Source organism: Pleurodeles waltl, chromosome 5, assembly GCF_031143425.1.
Source record: "Pleurodeles waltl isolate 20211129_DDA chromosome 5, aPleWal1.hap1.20221129, whole genome shotgun sequence".
In the NCBI taxonomy this organism is placed as follows: Eukaryota; Metazoa; Chordata; class Amphibia; order Caudata; family Salamandridae; genus Pleurodeles; species Pleurodeles waltl.
This window is the reverse complement of record NC_090444.1, coordinates 779598065-779625163: the sequence shown is the minus strand read 5'-3', so window position 1 is coordinate 779625163 and position 27099 is coordinate 779598065. Positions and strand designations below refer to the sequence as shown.

At 41.3% G+C, this 27099-nt stretch overlaps 1 protein-coding gene across 43 annotated transcripts in view; it reads left to right on the top strand.

Moving 5' to 3' along the window:
- Nucleotides 1-27099, top strand: part of TRDN (triadin) — a 1868677-nt gene that overhangs the window by 1018049 nt on the left and 823529 nt on the right. For all 43 annotated transcript variants that reach the window (XM_069234794.1, XM_069234791.1, XM_069234779.1 and 40 more), the window contains one exon: nucleotides 2373-2426. In XM_069234794.1, coding sequence (XP_069090895.1) covers nucleotides 2373-2426 — 54 coding nt within the window. The remainder of the gene's footprint in view (nucleotides 1-2372; nucleotides 2427-27099) is intronic.

Here is a 27099-nt window from a genome sequence, read left to right as displayed (position 1 = left end):
GCTCCCATTATGTGTTGCTGTCTAGATGAAATACACAAAGCCCGACTGTCACCCACTCCAGACAAGTGATCAGAGACAGGCTGCAGTCACACAGGACTAAGAGAAGGGAAGTGCCAACTTTCTAAAAGTGCAATTTTGAAATTTGTAGCAACAAATCTGACTTTACCATTAAAATCGATTTAGCATTACAATTCCATAGATACTAAACATGAGAGATCCACCTCCTCCTAATCAGGAATTACAGCTTATTAAATGTAGTAAGGAATCCCAAATGTTATCCTCTAAGAGGGGTAGACATCAGTGCTGAAAAACAAATTTGTGGGCTTTTCACTATCAGGATGGGTAAAACCTAGATGTACATGTCCTGCCTTTTAATAAATGGCACCCTGCCCTATGGTCTCCTTTGAGGTTACCTTAGGTCTGACTGATGTGTAATAAAAGGGGAGGTTATGGCATGGCAAGGGGTTTTAAAAATCAGTGCTTAAGGTCTACTAGTAGCATTTAGTTTACAGGCCCTGCTCTCATGTATTGCACTTTGCTAAGGACTAATAAGTATATTAAAATACCAATTGGGTATATGCCAAATTAACCATATTTCATAAAGGGAGCACAAGTACTTTAACAGTGGTTAGCAGTGATAAAATGCACAGAGTCCTAAGGCTAACAGAGACACATTCAACAAAAAGTGGAGGGAAAAAGGCAAAAAGGTTGGGGTTCACCCTGGAGGGAGAGCCATTTCCAACAGGGCTGAGTCAGTTTTTTGACACAGCTGGACACAAAATGCATTTCGGATTTACACCAAACAAAGTCTGATTTATGTGGTGTTGCTTGGCTTAGTAAAAATAAAGTAACAAACACAGCGCATAACCCTGGCTTGCATTACCTTCCGTCAGGGAAGTGTCCCATATGTGGAGAATGGGCGTTCCCCTGTATTAACCCATAGATTTTGACTCAAACCCATATTAATTAAATGCAGCACATATAAAGAGGAATAAACCAATAAGAAATGTTTTGATGAAGGAACGTATCCTTTCCCGCACAAAACTATTCGGACCACAATGCAGGCACCCTTGCATCGTATTTCAAGGGTGGATGCATTAGCGCTAAGGGGCATATTTATACTCTGTTTGTGCCGGAATTGCGTCGTTTTTTTTTTTACGCAAATCCGACACAAAGCTAACTCCATATTTATACTTTGGCGTTAGACCCGTCTAGCGCCAAAGATCTTGGAGTTTGCGTCATTTTTTAGCGTGGACACCTACCTTGCGTTAATGATATGCCAGGTAGGCTTTCCCATCTAAAAAATGACTCCAAGGCATGTGCGCCTTATTTAAACTCCCGTGCAAAAATGACACACGGGAGTGGGCGGGTCAAAAAAAATGACGTCCAGCCGCTTTTGCGTAATTTTTTAATGCCTAGTCAGGGCAGGTGTTAAGGGACCTGTGGGCTCGGAAGGAGCCCAGAGGTGCCCTCCCATGCCCCCAAGGACACCCCCTGCCACCCTTGCCCACCCCAGGAGGACGCCCAAGGATAGAGGGACTCATCCCAGGGAACTTAAGGTAAGTTCAGGTAAGTATTTTTTTTTTAAAAAATTGTGGCATAGGGGGGCCTTATTTGTGCCCCCTTACATGCCACTATGCCCAATGACCATGCCCAGGGGACTTAAGTCCCCTGGGCATGGCCATTGGGCAAGGGGGCATGACTCCTGTCTGTGCTAAGACAGGAGTCATTTCAATGGGGGTTGGGAGTCAAAACAAATTGCGCAAATCGGGTTGAGGCCAATATTTTGCCTCAGACATGACTTGCCCCATTTTTTGACGCCCAAGCTCCATTTTCCCCTACGCCGGCGCTGCCTGGGGTGGGTCATTTTTTTTTACGCACACCAGTCAACTGCGCTGGCTAACAGCATTCCATAAATAAGGCGCCCGCATGGCGCTTTGGAATGGCGTTAGCCGGCATTAAAATTTTTGACGCACAACTGCGTTGGCGCAGTTGTGCGTCAAAAAGTATAAATATGGCCCTTAGCTTTGCATAAGTGTGCACGGAAATCAATACCAAATCAGACCTTAAGTTCGTTTTAACAATGCTTCAAGTTAAACTTTTATCATATGTTTAAAGTTTTGGCAAAATGATAGGTATTCCACTCTGGATTTGTAATTCTTTCATGAGAAATATTTCAGGGTTCGTGGAAACAGACTCGTCCCACTGTGTATGTGCCTATTTTATAAAAATGAAAACGTGTGAAAATGTTACAATTAAAATGACAAGTTTGGCAATCCTTGTTTAAAAAAAGATAAATAAAAAAGTGTAATTTATAGGCTGTTTGCACTTCGACTCTCATCAACGATGTATTAACTTTGCTTTATTTTCAGAACCTATAAAAGCTCCTGCGGTTAAAATTGCAGCAACAAACGTCACAGCATCAGGTAACCATCCATGCGCCTAAAGACTTTATCTGTATAACTTATCAAGCATCGCCATCTAGTGCCTATTTATTAGAATGTGTTACTACAGTTTGGCTAATACGTACAAATAGGTCAGTTCACAAAATATGAACTAGGAGAAGATCACAGCTTCTCCCACCTCAATAAATTCATGAGTCAGATCGTAAACTGAGAGTCACTCTGATTGGTGACCATCACAGGGATGGTGGCTTGCTAGAGTCAACAGACCACCAAGTCTTTGGTGGCCTATAAATAAAGTAAACTTAAAAAAATGCAGCCCATTTCCATTAAAGGAAACAGAGTTACAATATGCTTGTTTGTTTGAGATTTGGTACCCTGGGCGTCTGCCTATTATTCAGCATTTTTTTGTTTTTATTCAAAGGACTCTTTTCCCTCTTGTAAATGGGTTGACACCCTGACTCGGGAGAAGTAATTTTTCAGTGTTTTGTGACTTGATTATGGTTGCAAAACATAGCTACATCTCAAGCCGATTTGCAATTTGAAATGGTTGCCCAAAACACGCCTCTTCCCAATTCTGAACAGTATCCATTTGCAATCCTATTTCAGGGGTCGGTGAATGTTTATGATGCACATTTATCCAGTACCATTAGCGACAATCCAGTTTGAGAGATGCTAACAGATTTTACGCCTCTACATAAACATACCCAAGCACATAGGAGAGCAGACATTCTTATTCCCATGGCTATGTGTGCAATTAACTTAAGAAACACACATAAAGAACTAAAGGGCCTGCTTTAAAAAGCTATGGCCCATATTTATACTTTTTTAGAGCTGCATTTACGTAATTTTTTGACACAAAAGTGGCGCAAACCTACAAAATACAATTGTATTTTGTAAGTTTGCGCCACTTTTGCGTCAAAAAGCAGCGCAAATGCGGCGCTAAAAAAAGTATAAATATGGGCCTACGTGTTTTAAGTTGTTTTCATTTCTATTTAAAACTTTTCAACTAATTGCATGAAATTGTTAAAAATGGGTGGCTTGGCAAATTAGAGTACTGATGGCATGTTTTTTCTTGTGTTCTGAAGCAGCCTCCTATTTCAGTGCTAAATAAAAATCACAACTATATAATGGTGTCACGCATAAAAACAGAAATAACATTTATAATTCATATCACATTGGGTGCGGTACCTGTGTAATTTCCTAGATAAAGGAATATTTAGGCTTACTAGTAAGTCAAAATGAAAGCATGAGTATTTGCATTAAAAGAACTAGCAACCCTAGTTTCAAACACATTTGGAATGGATAGAGAGTGTTTCCTTGTATGAAGGATGTTCTCATTGCTTATGTCTTGGTGCACTAGTTTACTGTTAAAGCACCAGACATTTATGGCTTGATGCACAAAACATTTGTGTGCTTGCAAATGTCCCTATTCACAGAACTGGGAAATTTGTGAATGCAAAAAGGCCTTCTGATGTACAAAGCCCATATTGCAATTCAGTAACCTATTGGCAAATCTTTGATTTTGTGAATCAGTATTTTAAAGGGGCGTTTTTGGGGCACCCCTTTTAAACACCATTTAGTATAGGTATGTATGAATGTTTTGCAATTGAAATGGGATTGCAAAACATTCACACTTTACTGCCAATTCATAGTTGGTGGTAAGCCATTTGCAAATGGGAAGGGGTCCCTTTGAGAATGGTTGAAGAAATATCTTTTAAGAGCAGGCAGTGGTCCCACTGCCTAGTCTTAAAAAATAAAAATGAATCTTTAAATTTTTTATTTTTAACGGTATTCTGTTTTCCTTTAAGGAAGACAGGCTATATTTCTAAAAAGATTGCATTATTTAAAAGCAACCACATACATGGTGGTCTGGTGACCCCAGCAGGCCACCATCCCTGTGTAGGCAATGAATCCAAGTGTGTGACAAATAGCCGCCTACCCCAGGTACCAGTTAACAAAGAAGCCAATGGTAACTATGGCACATCTCTTGGAAATTATGGAAAAGGGAGAACATTGTTTAGTCTGCAGGTGTTTAGTGGAAAAGGATTGCACATAGATTTATTGTAGCTCATTCCTTCACAACGGTAGATGTCTCAAGCATGTATTCATTGTAGTTGAGTGACAAGATGAAGCTCCAAATAGATGAGCTGATGAGAGATATCTTTGGTGGTCACTGCAGGATGCAAAATCATCAAGTCTTCTGGGCAGCATAGCTGGATAAGCTATTCTGTCCAGTATAGAGTTGAGGCTGAACAGCTTTTACTAGGCTTTCTTTGGGCTTACGCGAGTTTGCAATAAAGGGGCCTTCAGGGAAATCCACAGACATGCTGTTTTGCGAACAAATCTGCAGTAAAACTTTAACCAGTAAAAGAAAACGCATGCCAATATCTCACTCATTCTGAATGGACGTGTAGAAGAGGCCGTTTAGCAGTCTATACGCTTCATATAACTGTCCCTGCAAATCGTTCTGACTGCTTTTGCCCTCTTCGACTGTATAGCTATAATAACTAATTTCCATGGTGGATAGGAATACATTCACCCAGTGGTCCTTACATGAAAATGTAAGACGGGGTTTCTCTTTGTCAATCACTCGTTCCCAAGTATATGTGCAAAAGAAATGACAACTCCAATAGTTTATTCACAATAATGACACCTTCTTGATTTATTGCATTTGAAGATGTCTAGTACTTTCTTATTGGCCATTTATTCATCAGACATTTTCCCAATGGACAGCAGTCTCTGTATGCCAGTTTTCGAGTGTCAGCAAAAGCTGCCTTTGTGTTCATCCCTTGGAGATTACGGCAGCCGGCACAGCAGGGAAAAAGTGAGGGGAAGAGAAAGACAAGACCGAGAAAGCGAGAATGTGAGAGAGAGGGATTTGAATTAATAGATGGGAACAAGAGAAACAGGAAGAGACGAGAGAATGGTTTGAACATTGCTGCGATGGCTGTTTTTTCGCTCTTTGACCCTTCACCAAAGGTACCAACAGAAAGCAACGTATCTCCACTGTTTTGTTGCTTAATCACGAAGCTGGCTTCTCATCTCTGGAACGCAACTGCACGGTTCATGGAGGACACCAGTACAAGCCAGAGCAGCTCCTCTTGCTCTGGGACTCATGTGTTCTTCCTTTTCCAACACTGCTGCCAAGATTGTGAGAATATGTTAACCTTTCTAAAGGGAAACCCTTATATGGTCTAGAGCATTTTCAAGTCTGTGAAAGACTAATACTAATATTTCTTCAAGCCAGTCCACTTTTCTTGCAGTGTCCTATTTCCTGATCTAAACAGAATTTGGTTTGGAACTTCTGAGTTCACATGCCATGCTTATTTTGAAAGTCAGCATCACTAAAGACTTTATTCACTACCTTTCTGCTTTGCTAGGTGAAAAGCAGGTTAACATGCATGCAGAGAATGGGCAGAAACATTGGAGAGTCCAGTCTATTGTAGTTTCTTGGGAAGAAAACAGCATCTGCCATGTGGACCTCAAAGCAGCTAGACGGATCATCGTACGGATCATCCCATGACAGGAGATTCCAAGGAAATTCCATTAATGTACAGATTGGATTTCTTTTATATAGTCCCAATCAGAGAAAAGTGTATTCCGAGTAGTATGAGTGAAATATCATTTTCTAACCTTTTTTGCATAAAACAAAAATTAGTAAATGACATCAAGAATATGTATCCAGCTCCAAAAATATCAGAAGTACTGACATTGTGTGGGCATAAACATTGATATGTACTCACTCTGGCCACTGTGGTGGCATGATAGAGGTCACAGGGGCGCTGGTGGTTTTTTACAGATTATATAGCTGTGATAACAACTTCTCCTTCTGCATTAAATGTTGAAGCAAAAATACGTGACTATGTGACTGTCTAGTGAAGACCAAAGTGGCTTCTAATGTCAGTTACGGACCTGGGGTATTTTTTTCATTGAACTTGGAATTTAGGGGAATATTTATGAGCCCCTTGTGCCACCAGAGCATCACTTTTTGTGATGCTCTGGCGGTGCATACTACAAAATCATATCTAAGAGGCCATGCAAAGCCACTTTGTGTGACTTTGAATGGGTTCATAAATGTGAAGTGAGACAAGGCAGCGCAAACCGCTGTGTTGCCTTAGTATGTGCGCAGGAGGTGTTCCATGGGCGTTGTGGTGGGTGGTCCTACGTAACACCCATGGATTTTGATGATTCCCCAGATTTACAAAACCATGTAAACCTGGGGATGCGCCAAAACCTTACGCCTCCCAAGGTGAGGGATAACAAGGAGAAATATTTGTATTTCTCCACATTTTTTCCTCTTTCCATGTGTGCTGCATTCTGCTGCAGACATGGAAAGAGGAAAACGTCTCATAGGTTTGTTTTGTGCAGGAAGGTGACCAGCCTACTCCCACTGTCGATCTATCTATGGTATCAAGAGATATAAGGTCACAGTCAGTGAGAGTGCCTGCAGCACAGAGAGATGAATCTACAGACAGATATGCTAAAGTAGATATTTAGCAGGTCATATCTTCACCAGTCAAAGTTAGTACAGTCAGCACAAGACTTAGAGAAGAGGATGATCCTGTCCCATCTCCAGAAACAACTGAGGGTTAAGTGGGCCTTTCTAAAATATGAAAGGATTAAAATGTGTGTATAATATGTGCTCTGCCCCTAGTAAGGTTGTCAAACATTTCAAGAGACATGAAACCTCAAGAGGGTCACCTCACCACAGTGTGACTGCTATGTAGATCAGTCCATGCCCTTCGACCCCATGGATCAATTCAGCTTTGAAAATCAACCAAGCAATATAAGAATATAAAGGGCAGAAAAGGCACACAAATATCTTGGTTTAAAGAATGATTTTTCCAGCTTCCATGCACACTTGTTGGATCCAATCTTTGCTTGCGGGGTATCCTAGAACATGGGTGAAAATATTTTCCACTACAAAAATGAAGTGATCAAGATCTCAGCTATCTTTTTTAGCACAGAAACATTTAAACTTTGGCACCTCTGGTTAAAGACGTAGGCCCTCATTATGACCCTGGTGGACGGGAGAGAAGTGGCGGTAAAACACCAACAGGCCGGCAAAAAAAAAATGGAATTATGACCATGGTGGTGTCATCCGCCACTTCTCCACTCCGACCGCTGGGCTGGAGACTTCAGTCTCCAGCCCGGCGGCCGTCACCAGACCGCCGGCGGTATCACGATCTTGCATACCGCCATGGATTTCGGGTGGTTTGCAACCGCCACAAAATCCATGGCAGTAGGCACTATCAGTGCCAGGAAATTCCTTCCCTGGCACTGATAGGGGTCTCCAACCCACCCCCCACCCCCCTGCCAGCCCTCAAAGGTGGCAGGAATCCCCTCCCCACCCCCACCCCCAACATGCACATACACACACCCCTACACTCACACATACACTACAACAACACATACCCGCACACATACACGTACACATGCACACGGACATATACGCACACATTTCCCATACACACAACACCCCCTGCATGCATACACGCACTCACACACCTCCTCTACATACTCACACGCACACCCCCATGCACGCACACAACAAACAACACCCACCCACTCCCCTCCCCTAACGGATGATCAACTTACCTTGTCCGTTGATCCTCCAGGAGGGAACAGGATCCATGGGGGCTGCTCCGCCGCCAGCACCCCGTCACCAGAATACCGCCATGCCGAATCATGGAACGTAATTCGGTGGGCGGTGTTCTGATGACAGGGCGGTGGAGGTGGAGCAGCCTCCACTTCCCTTCCGACCGCCAGTATGGCGGCTCTCCGTCCGAAAAAGGACGGAGGGCTGCCAGCAGTCATAATCCGCTGCGCGGAAAACCGCCTGCACTGGCGGTCTTCTGCACGGCGGTACCTTGGCGGTCTTGAAAAAAGACCGCCGAGGTCAAAATGAGGACCATAGATTCTTTTAGGAATCCTGAAGTGCTGGAACCTATGCACAGATCAACCCTCAAATGTGGCAGCAGCAGAAGATTGAAAGGACTTGGGGATTGTCAGAGCTATCACTGAATTTTGTAAACTACAGACAAGCTCTCTCTGATAGGTTAGATTTTCAGGAACGTGCATCTACATAGTAAGGCATTCTCTGTCATTAAGTGAATGTTTGGCCACGGACTTCGGGTTACACATCTAAAATCAATTTATTAAAATATAATGAAAACTCAGAAGAAGATTTCTGTAGAAACTACAACCATAGCACATTTATCTGCTCTAGAAATCCGATAAGGTAGTCTTACATATCAATCCCAGTATATGATTATCAAATTGCTTGACATCCCTGAAGTTGCAAAGTGGAATCTTGAAAAAGCATCATATCCTTCTATCTATCGATATCACACTTCTAAAACCTATGGAAATTATGATATATTTTAATACATTTTTGTTGCAATAAAGGTTGCTAAGACAGGCCTTTCCTGGTAAGTCTGTCACTTATGAGGGCCTTGTTCTGTTTTTTAGCTGAGCTCAATCATGCAATAATGTAAAAGGATAAACTTGAAAAATGTCACACCAAGAATGCAGGAAAAGGATCTCAATTTGTACCCACAAAAAGCTTTTCATTTTGAAAATTCTGATGGATTTATTGTGTTATTACATTTTTTAGGAAGAGGCCACTTTGAAACTGTAGGCTTTGTGTGACAAAATGTCTCTCAGGAATTAACTGTGTCATTATCTTTGTAAAGAGTTTATAAACACTGTTTAGGAGGCTTATAGGATGGCAGGAACCAGGGTCAAATATAGGTTCATCTTTAAAAAAAAAAAACGAATGATTACAGATTCAGTACAGGTGCTGGGAATAGGACCCCTCTTTATGATCTCATTAAAAAGAGAAACAAGAAGTAGGGGTAACTGCAAAGAAAAGGCTCTATATACTTCTGCTGGTATGGCATTCTTGCCGGTAGATTTAGAGTTGGGCGATGTCGCTATTGCTCGCAATATTTCTGCTAAACCTATGGGGGTAGTTATGGCTGCGCTTAGTACCGTGGGAAGCTTTATGTTGCTTAACAACGATTTGATAACCTCTGTGGAGGGGTTATGTGATTCAGAGTAAAGTCTGGTGTAATGGTCTCGAAACTTCTGGGCTACTTCAGAAGGCTGTGTGTCAATTACATCTGTCTGTGGGTCCCAAATAGACTCAATAATGTTAGCTTTGGCACTATATTTAGATAACCAGGCTAAGTATTTACCTATGAATTCACTCTCTTCATATTGTTTCTGAAGATGAGATTGATGGTTTACTATTTCTTAAGATGTAAAAAAGGATTGAAAGCTGGTTTAAGCTAGGGTTAATTGCCTGTCTGTTTTTGTTGTGGGTACGTGGATGTACTGCAATTGCAGTTTCCAATCTGTCTTGTAGCTTAGAACATAGGGTTTTTTCTTCCTGTTTTTGTGCGACCTGAAAGGAAATAGCCTGGCCTCTAAAAAACACTTTTAAAGATTCCCATGCCAAGAAAACGGAGGCAATATCGATGTTAAGGCTTAAAAATTCCTCTAAGCTGCCCCTCCTCTTTGTGAGCCAGCGCTCATCTCTGAGTAGCACTTTATTAAAGCTCCATCCACCTCTCTTAGTTGATAGTGCTGACAAAGCGACTTCAAAAGTGGTTAACGCATGTTCCGAAAAGGCTTTTGTTAATATGGTAGCGTTAGCCCATGAGAATGAGTGGGATATTAAATCGCGGCCTCCCATCCGCCCATCTTTCTACCCTCCCCCGACTCCCGCCCAGCTGTTGAATTGAATACAAAAAGTCTCTTGCTTGTTCCACAGTATGGAATATATCTGACTGTCCGTTGAAAAGAACTTTTAGCTTTGTACAATGCCTGCTGGTGTGCCGGCATTTTGAAAGCCATTGATCAGTCCTCTGAATTAATATCGAACTGGAAGGGCTAACATATCAGAAAAGATTTTAAGGAGAAATCCCGTGGAGTCTGATAACGTTTTGATTTGATTGCCATAGAGAGGATATGCTCCTTTATTCGATCATCTCCAAAGTTATCCAATATCGTCCTTGGGAATTTAGTGTTAGGAGGCTGAGCTGCAGGGACTTGATGGATTTGCATAATAGTGAGATCCTGTTTTTGAGCTGCAACTTCCAGGCAGACATATTTAGGAATGAGGTCTGTGATTAATTTAGCAGTTGTCTGTCCATTCTCCCACCCCTCTGGTATCCCCGTGAACCTTGGGTTTGAGCGGAGTGGTCTGTTTTTGGCATCGCCAATTTTGATCTATAAGTCAGTGAGTTTGGCTTGAACCTTGGCAACTGAGGTATCTACCAGGGAACCTCATCCTCCAGATTCGAAACACGCTGCTCGACCTCAGTAATGAGTGTATTGAGCTGCTGCACATTATTATTGATGAGGATTAACAATGCTTCTGTCCTAAGATGCTCCTCATCCTGTGAGATTTTGATTGTTTTAAGTTCTCTGAATATCTGACGGAGAAGAGCTTCTGTGGGTGGGGATGCACCTTTCATCTGTCTCTTTCACTTTTGCAGGGGATAAGGGATGCCCTAATTCAGAAGAATGAGATATTGGCGTGCTAGGGGTTCTCTGTTGATCTACTGCCAGCCTTAAAGACAACTCAATCAGTGAGACTGTAGGAGGGGCCAGTCTGCTCGTTTCGTGCCATGCATTGGTCCTGCAATCTTGTGTGGTAGGCAGTGAATTGCACCTGACTTGATTCTTTTTTACTGAGCTTTTTGCAACTCCAATCACCTTTAAAAACTCCTTAGGCCCCGCCAGTGAGAACAATGGGTATGTTTGACGACACTTAGTTATTAAAGAACTATCAGTAAGTACTTCCCCCCTGGCATCCCTGTGCAGCTGCCATCCACAAGATCGGAACCCTGCTGCGGCTTACTTATAGCGGAGAGAAGCTTTCCGCTTGCTTCCATGGATCCTATAGTTGCGCTTGTGCCAATGAGCCGATTACTGATGCCACCTCCTTCTCCTGCTTGTGACAGGTAGCGGAGTGCATTGGTTGAACAGCAGAGCAGCATGTATTGAGGTTTTTGTAGGGCCCAGTCCTGACTCCTTGTCACGTACATTATCATGTGAGTTGTGACAACCATGCTTCAAATTGCAAGCTGTTTTGGTGGAGACACGTACTTTAAATTGGGAATCCTGTGCAATTTGCTTCATTATGCTGGACTAGCCGCACTAGTTGTACCGTGGACGGGATCAGAAGCTGCACCTGTGACAACATAGGCCACTTCTGTGACAACCCCACGTATAGCCCCCGCCCAGTGAGAAGCTTATTGCCACCTCCCTGGGCGCGCAGTTAGTCAGGACCAAAAGACCTTCTGCCTTTGTTGTGTATAAGTAACTGCCTCACCTTCCTTCCCCTCCTCCAATTTACTCCCCATTTATTTTCGCTGGTGCGTTCAATCAGTATCGGAGACAGTCACTTATGCACAGAAAAAGTATTGGCAGAGAGCTCCACTTATTTATGATGTTAGCTGCCTAGCTAATTATCCACAAGGACTAAAATAGCTTTCTTCCTGAGAGGAATATCCCACATAACACCAACTTTTTGGTGGAAGCGATTGATTGTTTCTCCAATCAGAACACCCCTGCCGTTGCTATTATGCTCGACATGGATAAAGCATTTAAATTGGTTGAATGGGAAGTTTTATACAAATAGCATTGTTCAGTCATGTGGAACTCTACATCTATTCTGCTTAGTACTAAGCACCATATACTCAAATGAATACACAAATATTTGAACTAGAAACAAAGGGGCTTATTTACAAACCCCCTGCACCGCCAGTGCCTCAATTCTTCCCACATAAAAAGTGACGCACCAGCAGCACAAGGGACTTGCAAATAAGCCCCAAACTCTTAAAACACATGATTAATATATTTCATTTCATGCAGATTGTGACACAAAAAAATGCAAATAAATGCATCAGCTTTTGCACATGTAAATACCTACATATCCAGAGCAAATGAGCATTTGCGTGTTATGGGCATCCTAAAAGACATATACCACAAAATATACGGAAAACTTGAGGGCTCAAACAAGCTGTGCATAATGGTGAAGCACCCAGGTGTACCCAAAATTGGCTTGGCAACCACTAGCATCCATCTTTGACAAACAGTAGTGGGCACTTGAAGTAAAATTACAAGAAATGTAGTACCTGGCCCCCAATTCACATTGTTGTTAGCTCTAGCCTTAGGACATAGGGCCATCAGTTTCTTTGATTCTCCGGTGGCACATTTTACCAGCACATATTTACAAAGCCATGCTTGGCTTTTCATGGTCTTGCAACTATGGCCCCCTTTCATGCATAACTCTGCGTGAAAGGGGTTTTCCATGGGTGTTGCTGTGGGTGTTTCCATGCAACAACCATCAAACTTGACAGAATCTGATACATTCTCAGATCTACAAGTCTGGAAATGCTTCAGAGTCCCACTCCTCTTCAGGGGCTCATTAAAGTGGTACAAAGGGGAGAGATAACATTCTTTTTCCTTTGTTTTCCTCTTTCTATGTGTGTCTCAGTCTGCAGCACACTTAGGAAGAGGAAAATGCCATTAATGATTGTTTATATGCAGGAAGGTGTCCCTTCCTGCACATAAATGATAATCTAAGCAATGGAAGCACACTTGCACCATGGTGCAAAAGTGCCTGCAATGGTGCTAGACAGCAGTTTGTGTGCCAGTGCAGAGGAAAGTCCATGGATGCATCATATTTCTGTAAGTATATCACATCCCTGCACTTTCAGAATGACATCGCACATCAAGCTGGCTTCCAGCATCACGTTGCATCATTTTATTGTAAATGCGACGCATAATATTTATAACTTTATCTTTGAGAGTATTTTAAAATGTGGTGAGTGAAAGTAAAGTCTTTCATTCTCACATTACATAAAATCAGTTTCAACTTAATTTCCCACTACAGCAAACTGTGCTTTTCCTCTTTCCCAGTCTAAGCATTAGCAACCAGAAGAGCTCAGTTTGAGCAGACATTTACTGGGGCTTCATCCCAGAACTCAATTAGAGCCCGAGAACTCAGATTTGCTAACATTTTGTGACAGGTTTGCATCAAAAAAAGCGACAGAAGGCCAGTGCAAAATATTGTGTTGGGATTTACTTTCCAACGTGAATTCTTTTTCTAATGCAACAACCCATGGTTTGGGATGCAAATCCCTTTTTGATAACATTGTTAGACATTGATTGGTGGCAAAAATAATAGTCTACTCGAGGCAGGCACACCATTGTAGCTAGTTTTCAAACTACCTAAAAATATTCTACTTTGCATGTATGCTGCACTGTACAGCACATATACAATGTTGGAAAAGTATTAAATCATGGCTTTTGTACTTGAAGTGTATATTCCGGGACAAAACCTCTCTCTCTTTCACTCAAAGCAGCACAGGAACTTTGGTTGATGGGCTGTATTGCACCAAAAGTTAGTCAATTTCCCCCTGAGGCTAATTGGTGTATTGTGCAGCAATCAGAGAGTTCTACAGTTTTCATGAAAGGGTTGTTGCTGCTACGTCAAGCAGATATTTTTTATTTCAAGAATGGTATTTTACCAATGATAAAAAGACAGTGATAGCAGTTTCTAATGAAGCCTCCTCTGCACTCTAGCACACTGCAAGGCAAATGACAGATATGTATACCATTGGCTGATTTGAGGCCAGGTTAGCCATACCATGCTATACTGCCACTTCGTCTCTCACTGCACTATTCAATGATGTGGGACAATTTAGCCCTTGTGGCATTTGTGTGGCCACAATTAGATTTGGTTTGTTTTAAATTCTTAGCCAAAACACATTGGACAAGATTTACAAGAAACTGGCTACCGGTTAGATCTCATCCTAAAACTGCTCTGCTCGGATGTCTTACTTCTCAAGAAGAAAGGCATCAGTGAGAAGCCTAAAAGAAGATTGTGCTTGCAGTAGGCTCTGTCTATACTAGCAAAAGATCCCCTTGATGGTTAACTTGCTAATAGACTGGACCGATGACGAGTCGTCCCACAAATTCCTGTTGCCTGACTGTGTGAGGGTTTCTCTGACATGCTTGATCCACAGTATATTACTGGAGCCAGAAAGGCCCAGAATTTCTTTCTACCCCTGACGAAAGGAAGTAGCTCAGGAGTGGCCCAAATCCTCCTCCATTAAAGGATTGGTCTTATGTCTATCCCTTCAGAAATTGGCCTCCACCGCATGTCTAGTCTAAGATGGAGTAAAAGGGTTCTAACAGCTTATAAAACGATTTTCCTTTGCAAGTAGGGCTGCAGAATCCTTATGACCCCAAAGCTCAACACCATAACAGGCAGCACCTTGAGCTTGCAGTTTGTATATCTGTAACGCTGAGAGGACTGGACAAAATTGAGATCTACTGTGCATTTTCACCAACCCCCCTAGTGTGTTGTTCTAATTTAAGCCTACATTTGTTGATATGGTTGTGCAAATCCAGCCACTCTATTAGAATCAGCCCGAGGTGCTCAAAAGTGTGCACAGACTATTTGGGGCACAACATTAAGCCTAGGATTGGATCTGGTGGAGCGGCAGGGATTGAAGGCCATATATTTAGTTTTTGCCACATTTATTTCCAACTCCTGGGGCCTCACAAAAGATGTCAAAACTATCCAGAATCCTCTGCAGTTCCATGGTCGACTTAGAGAGTAAAAGAGTGTCTTCTGCATACCTCAGTGTCTGAACCTTGGTGCCTGCCAGGTTGGGATATCACCCTCACATTGATTCAGCTAACCCACTAGCCCATTGACATAGAGTAAAAAGGGAAGGGGCAAGAACACAGCCCTGCCTAACCCCTCTAGTGACTGGGATCTTCTCTGTCATCTCACCCAATTTGCTACATCTCACGTGGGCATAGTTGTGTTCATGGAGCCTTATTATAGTAGCCAGGAGATAAGCAGGGACTCCTATTTCCGACAGGACTTGCCAAAGCAAGGATCTGGGGACCAAGTTGAAGGCCGACGAGAGGTCTACAAATATTACATATAGCCGACCGCCCCCCCAGGGTCACTATTTTCCAAATGAGGAGTTGGAAGTGGAAGATCGGATGAATAGCGCAGGTGTGACCAGTCTGTTATTGGATATAGTGTAGGGGGACCCTTTTTGTACATTGGAATAATTTCGTGCACCTGCCAACTTAAAGGTATGGGTGCCACCTTTAAGATGGCATTAAAAAGCAGAGAAAAGTATGCACTACCTATATATACCCCACTTAAGAACAAGTCACCGGGGATTTTGTCAGGCCCCAGAGCTTTGTTAGAAATGATCTTAAGAATTGCCGACCTCACCTCCTGGAACGCGATGGAAGGGGTCTCCTCCCGTTCTCTCTCTCAAGTGCCCTGTTATCAAAGTTGGCACTGCTAAGATCAGTCAAATGGGCATTGTCTACTTCGAATGTGGAGTAAAGGCTAGAGAAATGAGCAACCCATTCCTCTGCTGGAATAGAGGTTTAGATTGTGTGTTAACCCTTGTTGTAACCAGTACAGACAAAGTTCTAAAAGCTCGCTGGCCACCTTGTCTTACCACTTCTAACAGGCCCTTCCACTTCTCAACCTCCCACTCCCTTTTTGCTGCGTTTATAACTTTTTAAAGGTAACCTGCCAGTCTTTATCATGCCCCTATCTTGTTGCCTGATGGCAGTCATCAGGCCGGCTCTTTGCTCATACAAGTTTGATTATACCATAAAGGGAGGGATAAGCCGTCAACAGACCTTTTGGTTTCAACTTATAAATGCTTCCCAAGGACCTTGAACATGGTACTGTGGATGGTGATAATCTTTTCCCTAGTTACTCCAAGGTCTAACGACCCATCGAGGACTAAAAGGCAATCCATACTTGCTGCTACAAGTTTGTAAATTGCCTCAACCATCTCTTGGGAATGGGCCAGCTGACTCCACTTTATTCTGTGCATATTATCAAAGGGCATCATTATCTGATCAAAATGTTAATTGGAACTGGTTATTTTGCTGTAGGAGGAAACCTACACCGAGGACTAGGGTATTGTGGCCACAATCTTGCCCCAGCAATACCAACATATTCCCAAGATGTGTCCAGACCCTCGCATCCACCGGGATATAATTGATGAGACTGGTACTCTGGGGGCAGTTGAAGGTATGCTAACTCTCCCTATCAGAGGTAGTTCTGCCATTGGCTGTCTGCAGGCCCTGATTCAAGGTAAGGGTATTGATTTCAAGTGGGAGACCAGATTTTAATAGGGCGGATAGTCAGCAGGAGTATGTTCCAGGAGAGCACTTTTAGGGTATGCTCAGGACTGTTGGGATCTAAAACATTCTGGGGCTGTGTCTGTGTCTTCTCCCCCTACCAGCATGAAAACTGGGTTGAGGTGATGCCATTGTAAGGGAGACCCTCTCGTTAGAATAGGACTCTAGACCCTGTTGGCCTAGTGAACTACAGACTATGGAAGCAAGATAATGAGTTTCTCTTGTGTTTGGTATAGGAACAATTCAATGCGAGGTTGCCAAGGTATTGCTCCCTATTAACCCAGATTGTGAAATTGGAAAGGAACACATCAAGAAGAAGACTCTTTTGCCCAATGCATGATTGATATGAGTCTTACCCAATCACTACTTTGTTTTTGGGACTGTTTGTAATACATCAAAAGTAAAAATGTGTGACTGACAATTGTTCGATGAGGAGTGTTTTTACCCTACTTGGTTGACAACTGCGATTAGAATATCAAAGTCCTTCACTTTTTCACTTTTGAAAAATGATCAAAGAATAAACTTCTTGGTCAACAGCTACTGTGAAATTGTAATGTCTGTTGTGCTCCAGAAGTGACAGTTCATTGATGGAGAAGTTTGGGGATTCCTGTAACACGACAATTGAGTTCCCATAGAGATCCTTCACAGCATAACTCTTAAGTCTATCCCTAAGAAGAGATTTCTGCTTATACTGGGTGTAAACAACTTGTTGAACTGCATTTGCACACTTGCCTCTCCTCTTTGGTACTCACTAATGAAGCCTGCAGTACAAAAAAGGAATATAGTTGGTTCTTTATTGCTTCACTTACTATGCTCTTTTTGTAATATCAATCACTTTGTATAGCAGGTTTAGCCTTGTGATGATTGGTTATTTGACACAGGTATTTACACACAATGTACATTTGCACAAGTTTTTCAAAACACATTGTGGTTGTAAAGAGCTACACAACGGCTACTAGACTACTGTACTGATGAAGACCTCAAGATTCATTACAGTCATAGGTCAAAGTGTTGTCTAATATGCATGCTTGCTCAGGGCAGACTGATACTTTATGGTATTTTGGAGTAGATTATTTTATTCTGACCAATTAATGCACATTCAATTTCCAGCTATCTCTGTTGTCCTAATCAATTGTCACTATTCCAGCATCACTTTTCTCATATTGTTAGCTTCATGCCATGACCTTATACACTATTGTTGTTTAATAATAAAACATGAATCCATTGCAAACACTAACTTCATAGACAGGAGTTTATTTTGTAATTCACTATCCCTTACTGATAAAATTCCAAATGAGTGAATACATTTTTTTCTCTTTATGCTTCCTGAATATAACTGCTCATCTTGCCTACATTTCTTCAATTAAGTACATTCATTTTGTAAAGTTTTTTCGTAGTTTGATTTGTGTTACTCACAGAATAAATAAATCTAGTAAATACAATATTTTCTCTTTACGCTTCCTGGATATAGCTTCTTATCTTGACTAGAATCCTTCCATTACATACCTTAAGTTTGTAAAATAGGCTGGAGGAACCACTGTTATTTTGAGTACTGTCATTTTCTCAGCACCTGTAAACCCACCAAATCTGCTGCCTTTTGTTCCTGTAATGTCAGAAGGTAAAATATCATGTTCATCAGTATTTATAACACTGTAATTCTTATTGTTACATGTACATTTTTAAAAGGCTCGTAACTTCCAAAATGGCACTGCTCTCGCCTTAGTAATTTCCCATTTTCCCTAAATTTATATCTCTGAAAGTTCACCAGCATTCTGCAGCACACATAGAAACAGGGAAATGCCTCTCAGGATTGTTTCTGTGCAGGAAGGTGGCCAGCCTACCCCCACTGTCAGTCTATTCATGGCATCACAAGATACAAGTTCACTGTCAGTGCCCACAACATAGATAGATGAATACACACACGGAGGAGCCAAAGTAGATATTTACCAGGCCATACCTTCACCAGTCAAAGTTAGTAGAGTTAACACAAAACTTAGAGAAGAGGGTGATCCTGTGCCATCTCCAGAAACAACTAAGGTTTAAGTGGGCCTTACCAAAGTAATAAAGTGTGAGGATCATTTGTGCTCTTCCTCTAGTGAGGTTATCAAACATTTCAAGAGACTTCAAACCTCAAAAGGGTCACCTCAGCACAGTGTGACTGCTAAGTAGCTCAGTACATTCCCTTCGACCCCATGGATCAATTCAACATTGAAAATCAACCAAACAATAGAAGAATATAAAAGGCAGAAAAGGCACACACCATAGCTTGGATTAAGAATGATTATTTTCAGCTTCCCCACACACTTATTGGATCCAATCTGTGGTTGTGGGGTATTCGGCATACAGTTGAAAATATTTTCCACTACAGACAGAAGTAATTAAGATCCGAGCTTCTCTCTCTTTTTGGCACAGAAACATTTAAACGTTGGCACATCTGGTTAAAGACGTAGATGCTTTTAGGAATGCTGAAGTCCCAGAACCTATGCATAGTTCAACCCTCAAATATGGCATCAGTAGAAGATAGAAAGGACTTGGGGACTGCCAGAGCTTGCACTGAATTCTGTAAACTACAGACACACTCTTTCGGAAAAGGCTAGATGTACAGGAACGTGCAACTACATAATAGGGCGTTTGGTATTTGTCATTAAGTTAATTTTTGGCCAAGGACTTCGGTTTACAGGTCTAAAAACAATGTAATAAAAATGAATGGAAACTCAGAAGAGGGTTTCTGTGAAAGCTACAACTATAGCACATTATCTGCTCTAGAAATCCCTGAAACCTAGTTAATGTTATAAGATTGATAAGGTATTCTTAAGTATCAATCGCAGTATATGATTATCAAATTGCTTGATATCCCTGAAGGTGCAAACTGGAATCTTGTAAAATTATTATATCCTTCTATCTATTGATCTCACACCTATGGAAATTATGATATATTTTAATACATTTCTGTTGCAATAAACGTTCCTAAGACCTTCCCTAGTAAACCTGTCACCTATGAGGGCCTTGTTCTGTTTTTAGCTGAGCTCAATCATGCAATAATGTAAAAGGATAAACTTGAAAAAAGTAATGTCAATAATGTAGGAAAAGGACCACAAGGTGTACTTACAGAAGCTTTTCACAATTAAAGGTCTGATGGATATATTGTGTAATTATTTGAATCCCTCTATTTTGTTTCCCACTTGCGTTCCTACTACACTTGCATAAGTGACAGAAAACGCCAAATACGCATGCCCTGTTTCAAAAGAGTACCTGTGTGTGAGTAACTTAGAGGCCTTGTGCGTTATTGCAGATTATCAGAGCATTTGTTTATGAGTCCTGAGTCACAAAAAAAATACACTCCCAACTGTGTTTCGCATTACCTGCACAAGAGTGAAACAAACCTTACAGGGATAAGTAATGGCTTTTAGTGACGAAAGAGGTTAGCAATGATTTCACTAACAATTTCAGCAATCTTTTCAATCCCAAAACATTGTGATTTCATGCGCAAATGTGTCATCATGTTTTAACTCACTATTTAACCAAGTTTCTCCTAATATAGTTTAAAGAAATAGACCCTGGATAAAGAATGCAGCAGCACGGAAATGTGGCACTGTGTCCATGCCATAATATTAATGTGTCAAGAAAAACGTGTTCAACTTTAATTTGCTTGTTAGTATCTACTTATACCAAAACAATTAAAAAACACTTGTGTCAACAACGAAAAGGACACATAACCTTAGTAATATACAACAAATATGACAACTAAGTCTAAGTGAGTAGTTAGGTCAGAACTTCTCTGTTACCTAAAATTATTCCATGTTCTCGACAGCTAAAGTTATCACAGAAAAGAAAACAAGTACGTTGAAAATGCATTTTTATTTGGCTGTATTAAAAATTGTGACGCTGGGTGATTGAATATTTGCTGGTATTAGTAAGGCTGTCACTGCTCGAAACGTGTCCGTATGGAGAACTGTCAGCACGGAGAAACGTTGTACCTAACATCTCATTAGTTGAATATTTTTCAAATCAGTACATTATGAACTTGGATTGCTCCATTGCAAACTCGAGCGTGGCGTTTTGCAGGGGTTTAGACAAGGATGCAGACTACATTTAGACAATGCTGAGGTGGTTGTGGGCCATCAGTAGACAATGCTGAGGTGGTTGTGGGCCATCATTAGACGGGGCAGAGGAGACAAGAGTTCAGACTTTTTTGACGTTCAATTTCATCCACAACAATGCGTCCCATGTTGTTTGCCTCTCTAGCTACCAAATTTAAATCTAGGTATTTGAAAATGTATTGCAGTATAAACACTTTGTTGAAATGTCGAGATGTTTGCCTTTAAAACTAAATACAATTTATATTTTCTTGTTTACTGTTAAAAGGCGGCTTCGTGACTGCAAATTACAAAATTGTACTGTTTTATGGATAGCTTGAGTCATAATGCCTGGCTCGGCTTGCACATAATGGTGGCTAGACCCCAGTCACAAAAAGTACTAACAATGTTTCTACTTGAAAATGGAACGTAATCATGGAAAGGTGCACGGCCTAGGCATGTGAAATGTATAATTCATCCGCAAAAGCCTTCATGAAGGTGTGTGATACGCTCGCTCATGCGAAAACCCGGTGCTGGTGGACCTATGAGTGCAGGAGGTGAAGGAGAATCCCCAGATATCCATGTTAAAGTTCAGATGGAGAATTAGCAATATTAGTCTTGGAGCACTGTGGGATCCAGTCCAAACATGCAATCTGGTTTGACAAAGCGCTACTAATACTTTTTACATGCTCCTTTCTCTGTCAATTTTATTTTGTAATTTTAAATAGAGACACCCTTGTCGAGATAGTGGAAAGAGAATGTCAAAATATTCCAGAGGTCGTTTAACACGTATAAATAAAAACACATTCTTACTTCACAAAGAAAAGTGCAAACATCTTAAATTTACTAAACAGGTCCCTATTCACAAAGGAACACAATTTAAACGCATCACTCACACTTTTCCTTATCTAGCAGTGGAGACGTCTTACCCTCCTAGACTCAGGTATTGGCCCCTTGGGATATTGTGGATGATACTGATCCTGCAAATCTGGAGTTGGCATAGTGTTTTGTAAATATAGATATATTGATGAGGAGAATACAAACTTTATGACAGCACAACATATAGATGAATGTGTGTGCGTAGCATTTTACCACCTTGAGATGTCAAGAAACACAAGCCATCCCAACATGTAGTGGTAAACAATGGCTTATATGGAGGAGTGGGTACGTGGAGAAATAAAATGCTTCAGCCTGGGATACAGATAAAGCGATTATCATGTTAAGTGGGCAAGTATCAGATAGCAGAAAAATGCAATAAACAATGAAAATGTTCCCACCCAGGACTGTTGGCTAAACGATGATATACCCTGGTCTGAGTGTTTTACCTAATGGGCTTTCATCCTAATCCTGAAATAACCTCTTGAGCCACTCTTTAGGCCCTTTAACTTCCATATATATAGTTGCACATCTGACAGTTATAGCAGAGAAAGTTGTAATACCATTAGTTTTGGAATCTATATTTTGTTATTCCACAGATCAGACTATCATATGGGTGCACTGTACTCCTTTACACTCTTCAAACTTGTTCAAAGCCTTCAAGTCCAAAACCAGTCGGAAGCCTCCAGTAGATTTCGCCAACAGGAAAAAGATGGAGCAGTACCCCCTACCACTCTATAACCTCCAGAATGCTTCTGCAGCAGAGAACAAATCCTGTGAGACAAAGCCACCCGTTTCACTGACTTGGAGAGCCAGGGAGTTGGGCGAACCCCCGAAGCAGAAGCGACTTCCCCAAATAAGGTCCTGTAGATATGCCTCAAAATATCCAACACCCAGGTGTCTGAAGTTGACTCATCCCAGGCCTTTAGGAAATGCTGCAGCCGAATCCCTACCACAAAGTCCTGCTCCACCATATAGTCAGGAACGAGGCTTAGGAGGGGGAGGAGACTTGGGTTTCCTATCACAACCCCTCTCTACAAGAAACCTCCCTTAGGAACGGACAAACTGACTCCTGGGTGGCTGGCGAAAATTAGGTTTGCGCTTCAAAGGCTCCCTGTCTCCAGAGGCTGACTTTAGGATGAGGAATGCTTTTTCTCTTTGAACAGCTTGTGAAGCTTATCCTCCAGTTCAGCCCCAAACAAAGCATTCCCCTGGAAGGACAGCCTGAGGGCAGGGGACTTCATTAGTAATGAATCGGCGAAGAACTACAGGACCAGTAGTAATGAAGATTAGCAGTAAGAAATTAGACATTGATCCACACAGTGGAGATTAGAAAAAATAAACTAATTCAGAAATGATGATTATTTGTCCAACTTCTTAAATCAATTAATAATGTGATAGTTATAAAACAGCAGTGGGAACTCAGTAATTAACAGGCTCAAACTGGCATATGTAGGGCCTTAATATCAATGCATTTCTCCTTAGACACAGAATGGATAAAACTAATTTCATACTCCACACCCCAAAAGCTTTCAACAGTGCTGTATCGTCAGAGTTATTACTACGGCAATTAATAAAGTCTTATGAGTGCACTTGTTGATGCGCAGTGGAATTGGTGATAAATTTATGAATACCACATGTCATTTTCACCTTAGAGCTCTTGGACAAATGAGTACCAGAAATAATACATAGGTGCATACTGTGAGAGCAAAAAACATACTTAAAGTTTTGGACACCCCGAAATTGTGACAGCCCAAAATGTTACCTCATCCATTTCTCCCAAAGGTTGAGTTGTGCATTAGGACACCCCTTAAACGTGAATTCACATGGTAAAACAGTTCAAATAAGTAATGAGGCAACTCAATAATTGAGTTCTACACCAATAACAAGCTAAAGGGATTTATTTAAAAATCAAGTGATACTGCAATAATGCTATAAAGGAGCCCAGATGCAGAACTGTACAGAGTTTGCAAAATCAGAATTTGGACAGCATTCCTAGTAGAACAGGAACAAGTCTCCTGGCGTACCCCAAAATCCAGGGGTCCTTACGTTCTGAGTGAAAAACATCACCTCTTTGACAAATCAGAATTTAAGGAAAAATACATGTCATTACCTGAGCACATAAGCACCATCGCTTTTAAAAAAAACTATTCAGCACCGTCCATGATATACAATCCAGCCTTGTTCTAACTAATATGAAACATTTAAATAATGAAACTTTCAGTAAATGAATGAACTAGTATTTACTGCAGAAGGCAGCAGAAGAGACCTTGTTAATGTTTGAAATTATAGGGCATCTTAAATTAATCTTAAGCAATGTAATCAAACAGTGGAATTAAACCAATACAAATCATTCTGACTGTGTCTTGTGGAGCCTGAGGGGAAAGGTTGCATGAAGCCGGGGACAGAGATGGCATTCATCTTGTCCAAAAAAAGGTTTAACAGAAAATGTGGCATAAGTATACCACATTCATAAGCCCACTTCTATACACTGTATACAATTCATTCCAATGGCTCAAGTTAATTCAACCTACATATGCAGAATCAAATGTGAACAGTTGTATTAGTTGTCATTATTGATGCACAAAATATAAACCCTGAAAAAACGGTCTAATAATAGTCATTTGTGGTCTGCATTTGCATGCAAAATTGCACATTTGCGCTTGCACATTCCTGAGTGAACAAATAAAAATGACTACAGTAAGAACTCCAAAAGTATGTTTTCAAATTCTAGTCTTGCATATGTGTGAGAAGCAGTAATGCAACAAATATTAGGTTCATAATTGCAGGTAAAACATATTTTCAATATATGGCACAGAAACACAAGCGCATTTTATTGTGGAACAATGATTGAATCTTGAGAGTTATCTGGGCAAATCTCATATGAATATGCTTTCTCTTTCAAAGAATGTTCACAACAGTGGGGTTTAACTTTAGCCAATCAGATTGTGGAAGCTTGCTTGCCACTATTTTCTTTTGCAGGCATGGTGAATTAGGTGACATCCACACATAATGCTGTCATTGTTTTATACATCTTGCAAAGCAAATTCACTCAACAAAAGCTGTAATATTCCTAGTTTTATACAGTCACCGCTAAGCCACCGTCTTTTGCTGGATATGCTTTGAAAATTGTTAGAAATATGGATTCTAGGGTATGCACCTAAGCCAGGCAGATCCCACCATTCTGGTCAGGCCAAGTAAGTTACACACCAAAGATAACCTGTGCTCACCCTCTGGTAGCTTGACGCAGAACACGCAGGCTTATCATCCCAGGCAATGTGTAAAGCATTTGCGCAACACACTACACCAGTAACACAATGAATACGCTACAAAAGAGACATGGTTACATAAAAATATGCTTCTCTATACTGTATACATCAAAAGACCAAAATGACATAAATTAGATATATTTTGCATATAATGCCAATGTTGAAATAGTATTTTGTGTCCTGATAACGCAAAAGAAAATCACAACATCATACATGACAGCATCAGGGCATTAAATGCAGCAGTTTGGTTAAAACACACACATCAATGACCAATTACCTTAATATGTCCTTAAATCACCAAGTATCACCATTAGTGGACCCAAATTGGTGAGCCCATTTAAATACAGGTAACCCTGCCCTTCTACTAGTGGGGTTATCTTTTAAATTTCTTTGCGCCATTTTTTCGCCCCCCCCCTAATGGGGGAACTCCCCCTTTGCATATGTTATGTGTGGCGCAGGTATACTTTAGCGCAAAGGGTTACAAAGTGATGCAATACATGCATTGCACTACTTTGTATATTTGGCGTGGCGATTTTGGCCTTGTTGGGCCACATTAGCATAAAAAAATGACACTAATGTGGCACAAGGAGGCGGCAGGGGCTTTTAAATGTGCCCCATAGAGATTTAAGCACAGAGAAATGGTCACTTTCTAAAAGTGGCATTTCTAAAATAGTAATGGAAATATGTAACTACACCAGTAAGCAGGATTTCTTATCACCATTCCAAACATTCCAAAGAGGGAAGCACTCCTCCTTTCTGATCAGGAATTGCCACTTAAAACTATATAAGGAAATTCCCAATGCTAACCTTTGAGAGGAACAGCCCTCACAGTAGTGAAAAACAAAATAGGCTGTTTGTCACTACTAGGACATGCAAAACACTAAAGTATATGTCCTCCCATTTACTTACACAGCACCCTGCCCATAGGGCTACCTAAGACCCACCTTAGGAGTGACTTAGGTGTAATAAAAGGGGAGTTTAGGCTTTGACAAGTAGTTTGAAATGTCAAGTCCAGGTGATAGTAAACTGTGTGTGCAGGCCCTGCAATGGGAGGACTAAGACAGGTTTGAAAGGCTACTTCTGTAGGTGTCGCAATCAGCGCTGCAGGCCCACTAGTAGCATTTAATTAATTAAGAGGTTCTGGGTATATGCTATACTACTTTACAAGGGAATTACAGGTCAATAAAATATGCCAATGGGGTGAAAGCTAACCATACCATGTTTTAGGGGAAAGAGACCATGCACATTAGCACTGATTAGCAGTGGTAAAGTGTCCAGAGTCCTAAAGCCAACACAAACAGGGTCAGAAAAATAAGAGGAGTGCTCACCTGATCACTGCTGCAGTGCACTCTCATTGTGTCCACCTGGCATAGACGTGTAAAATATGCTTGATATTTAAAAAGCATTGTCACAGTTTTTGCTGTGGCCTACTGTATCGGGTAAACCCAGCATATGACTGTGGCCCCGCTATTTTAAATGAAAAGGCTTCTCAAGCTCAGGTAAGTTTGAACCTGTGCTAGGGACAGGTCTGTAGTGGCAGGCAGATGTCAGTTTTAATCCTAACAATCTGTCTGCCACTCATCATGGTGGACTGACGATTTTGAGGAATGGAGATTGGATCACCCACTAGCAGGTGTTGCATGCATGTAGAGGTTGCCTGGGAGGGCCCTAGAAACCCAGTGCCCTCTCTCACAGCATGGCTTCTTGTAGGCAAACTGATTGGGTGCAACTCCCTATGCACACAGCTAGTGCTGATCCAAATAGTGAGTTTGCTCCTATGTCCATGTTGGTTACACAGCACAGAGACAGAGACAATGGCTTTTCCTAATTGCATTATTCAAATAAGAGTACAGCGCATTGTTATCAAACAGATGCAAAAAGTTCACTAGAGCATTACAGAAACTGCCTAGATGCAAAAATGTATCTGTCTTCATAAATCCTTAGACCAGGGGTGTTAGAAATGGGGTCTTTGGTTGGCAGTCAGGTTACCCCCTGTCCAAGCAAGTACCCTCACTCTAGTCAGGGTAAATTAGAATCACTCTCAGTTAACCCCTGCTCTCCCCCTTGGTAGCTTGGCACAAGCAGGCAGGCTTAACTTCAGAGTCTAGGTGTAAAGTATTTGTACCAACACACACAGTAACTCAGTGAAAACAATATACAAAATGACACGACACAGGTTTAGAAAATAGGTAATATTTATCTAAACAAAACAAGACCAGAACAACAAAAATCAACCATACACAAGTCAACGTATTGAATTAA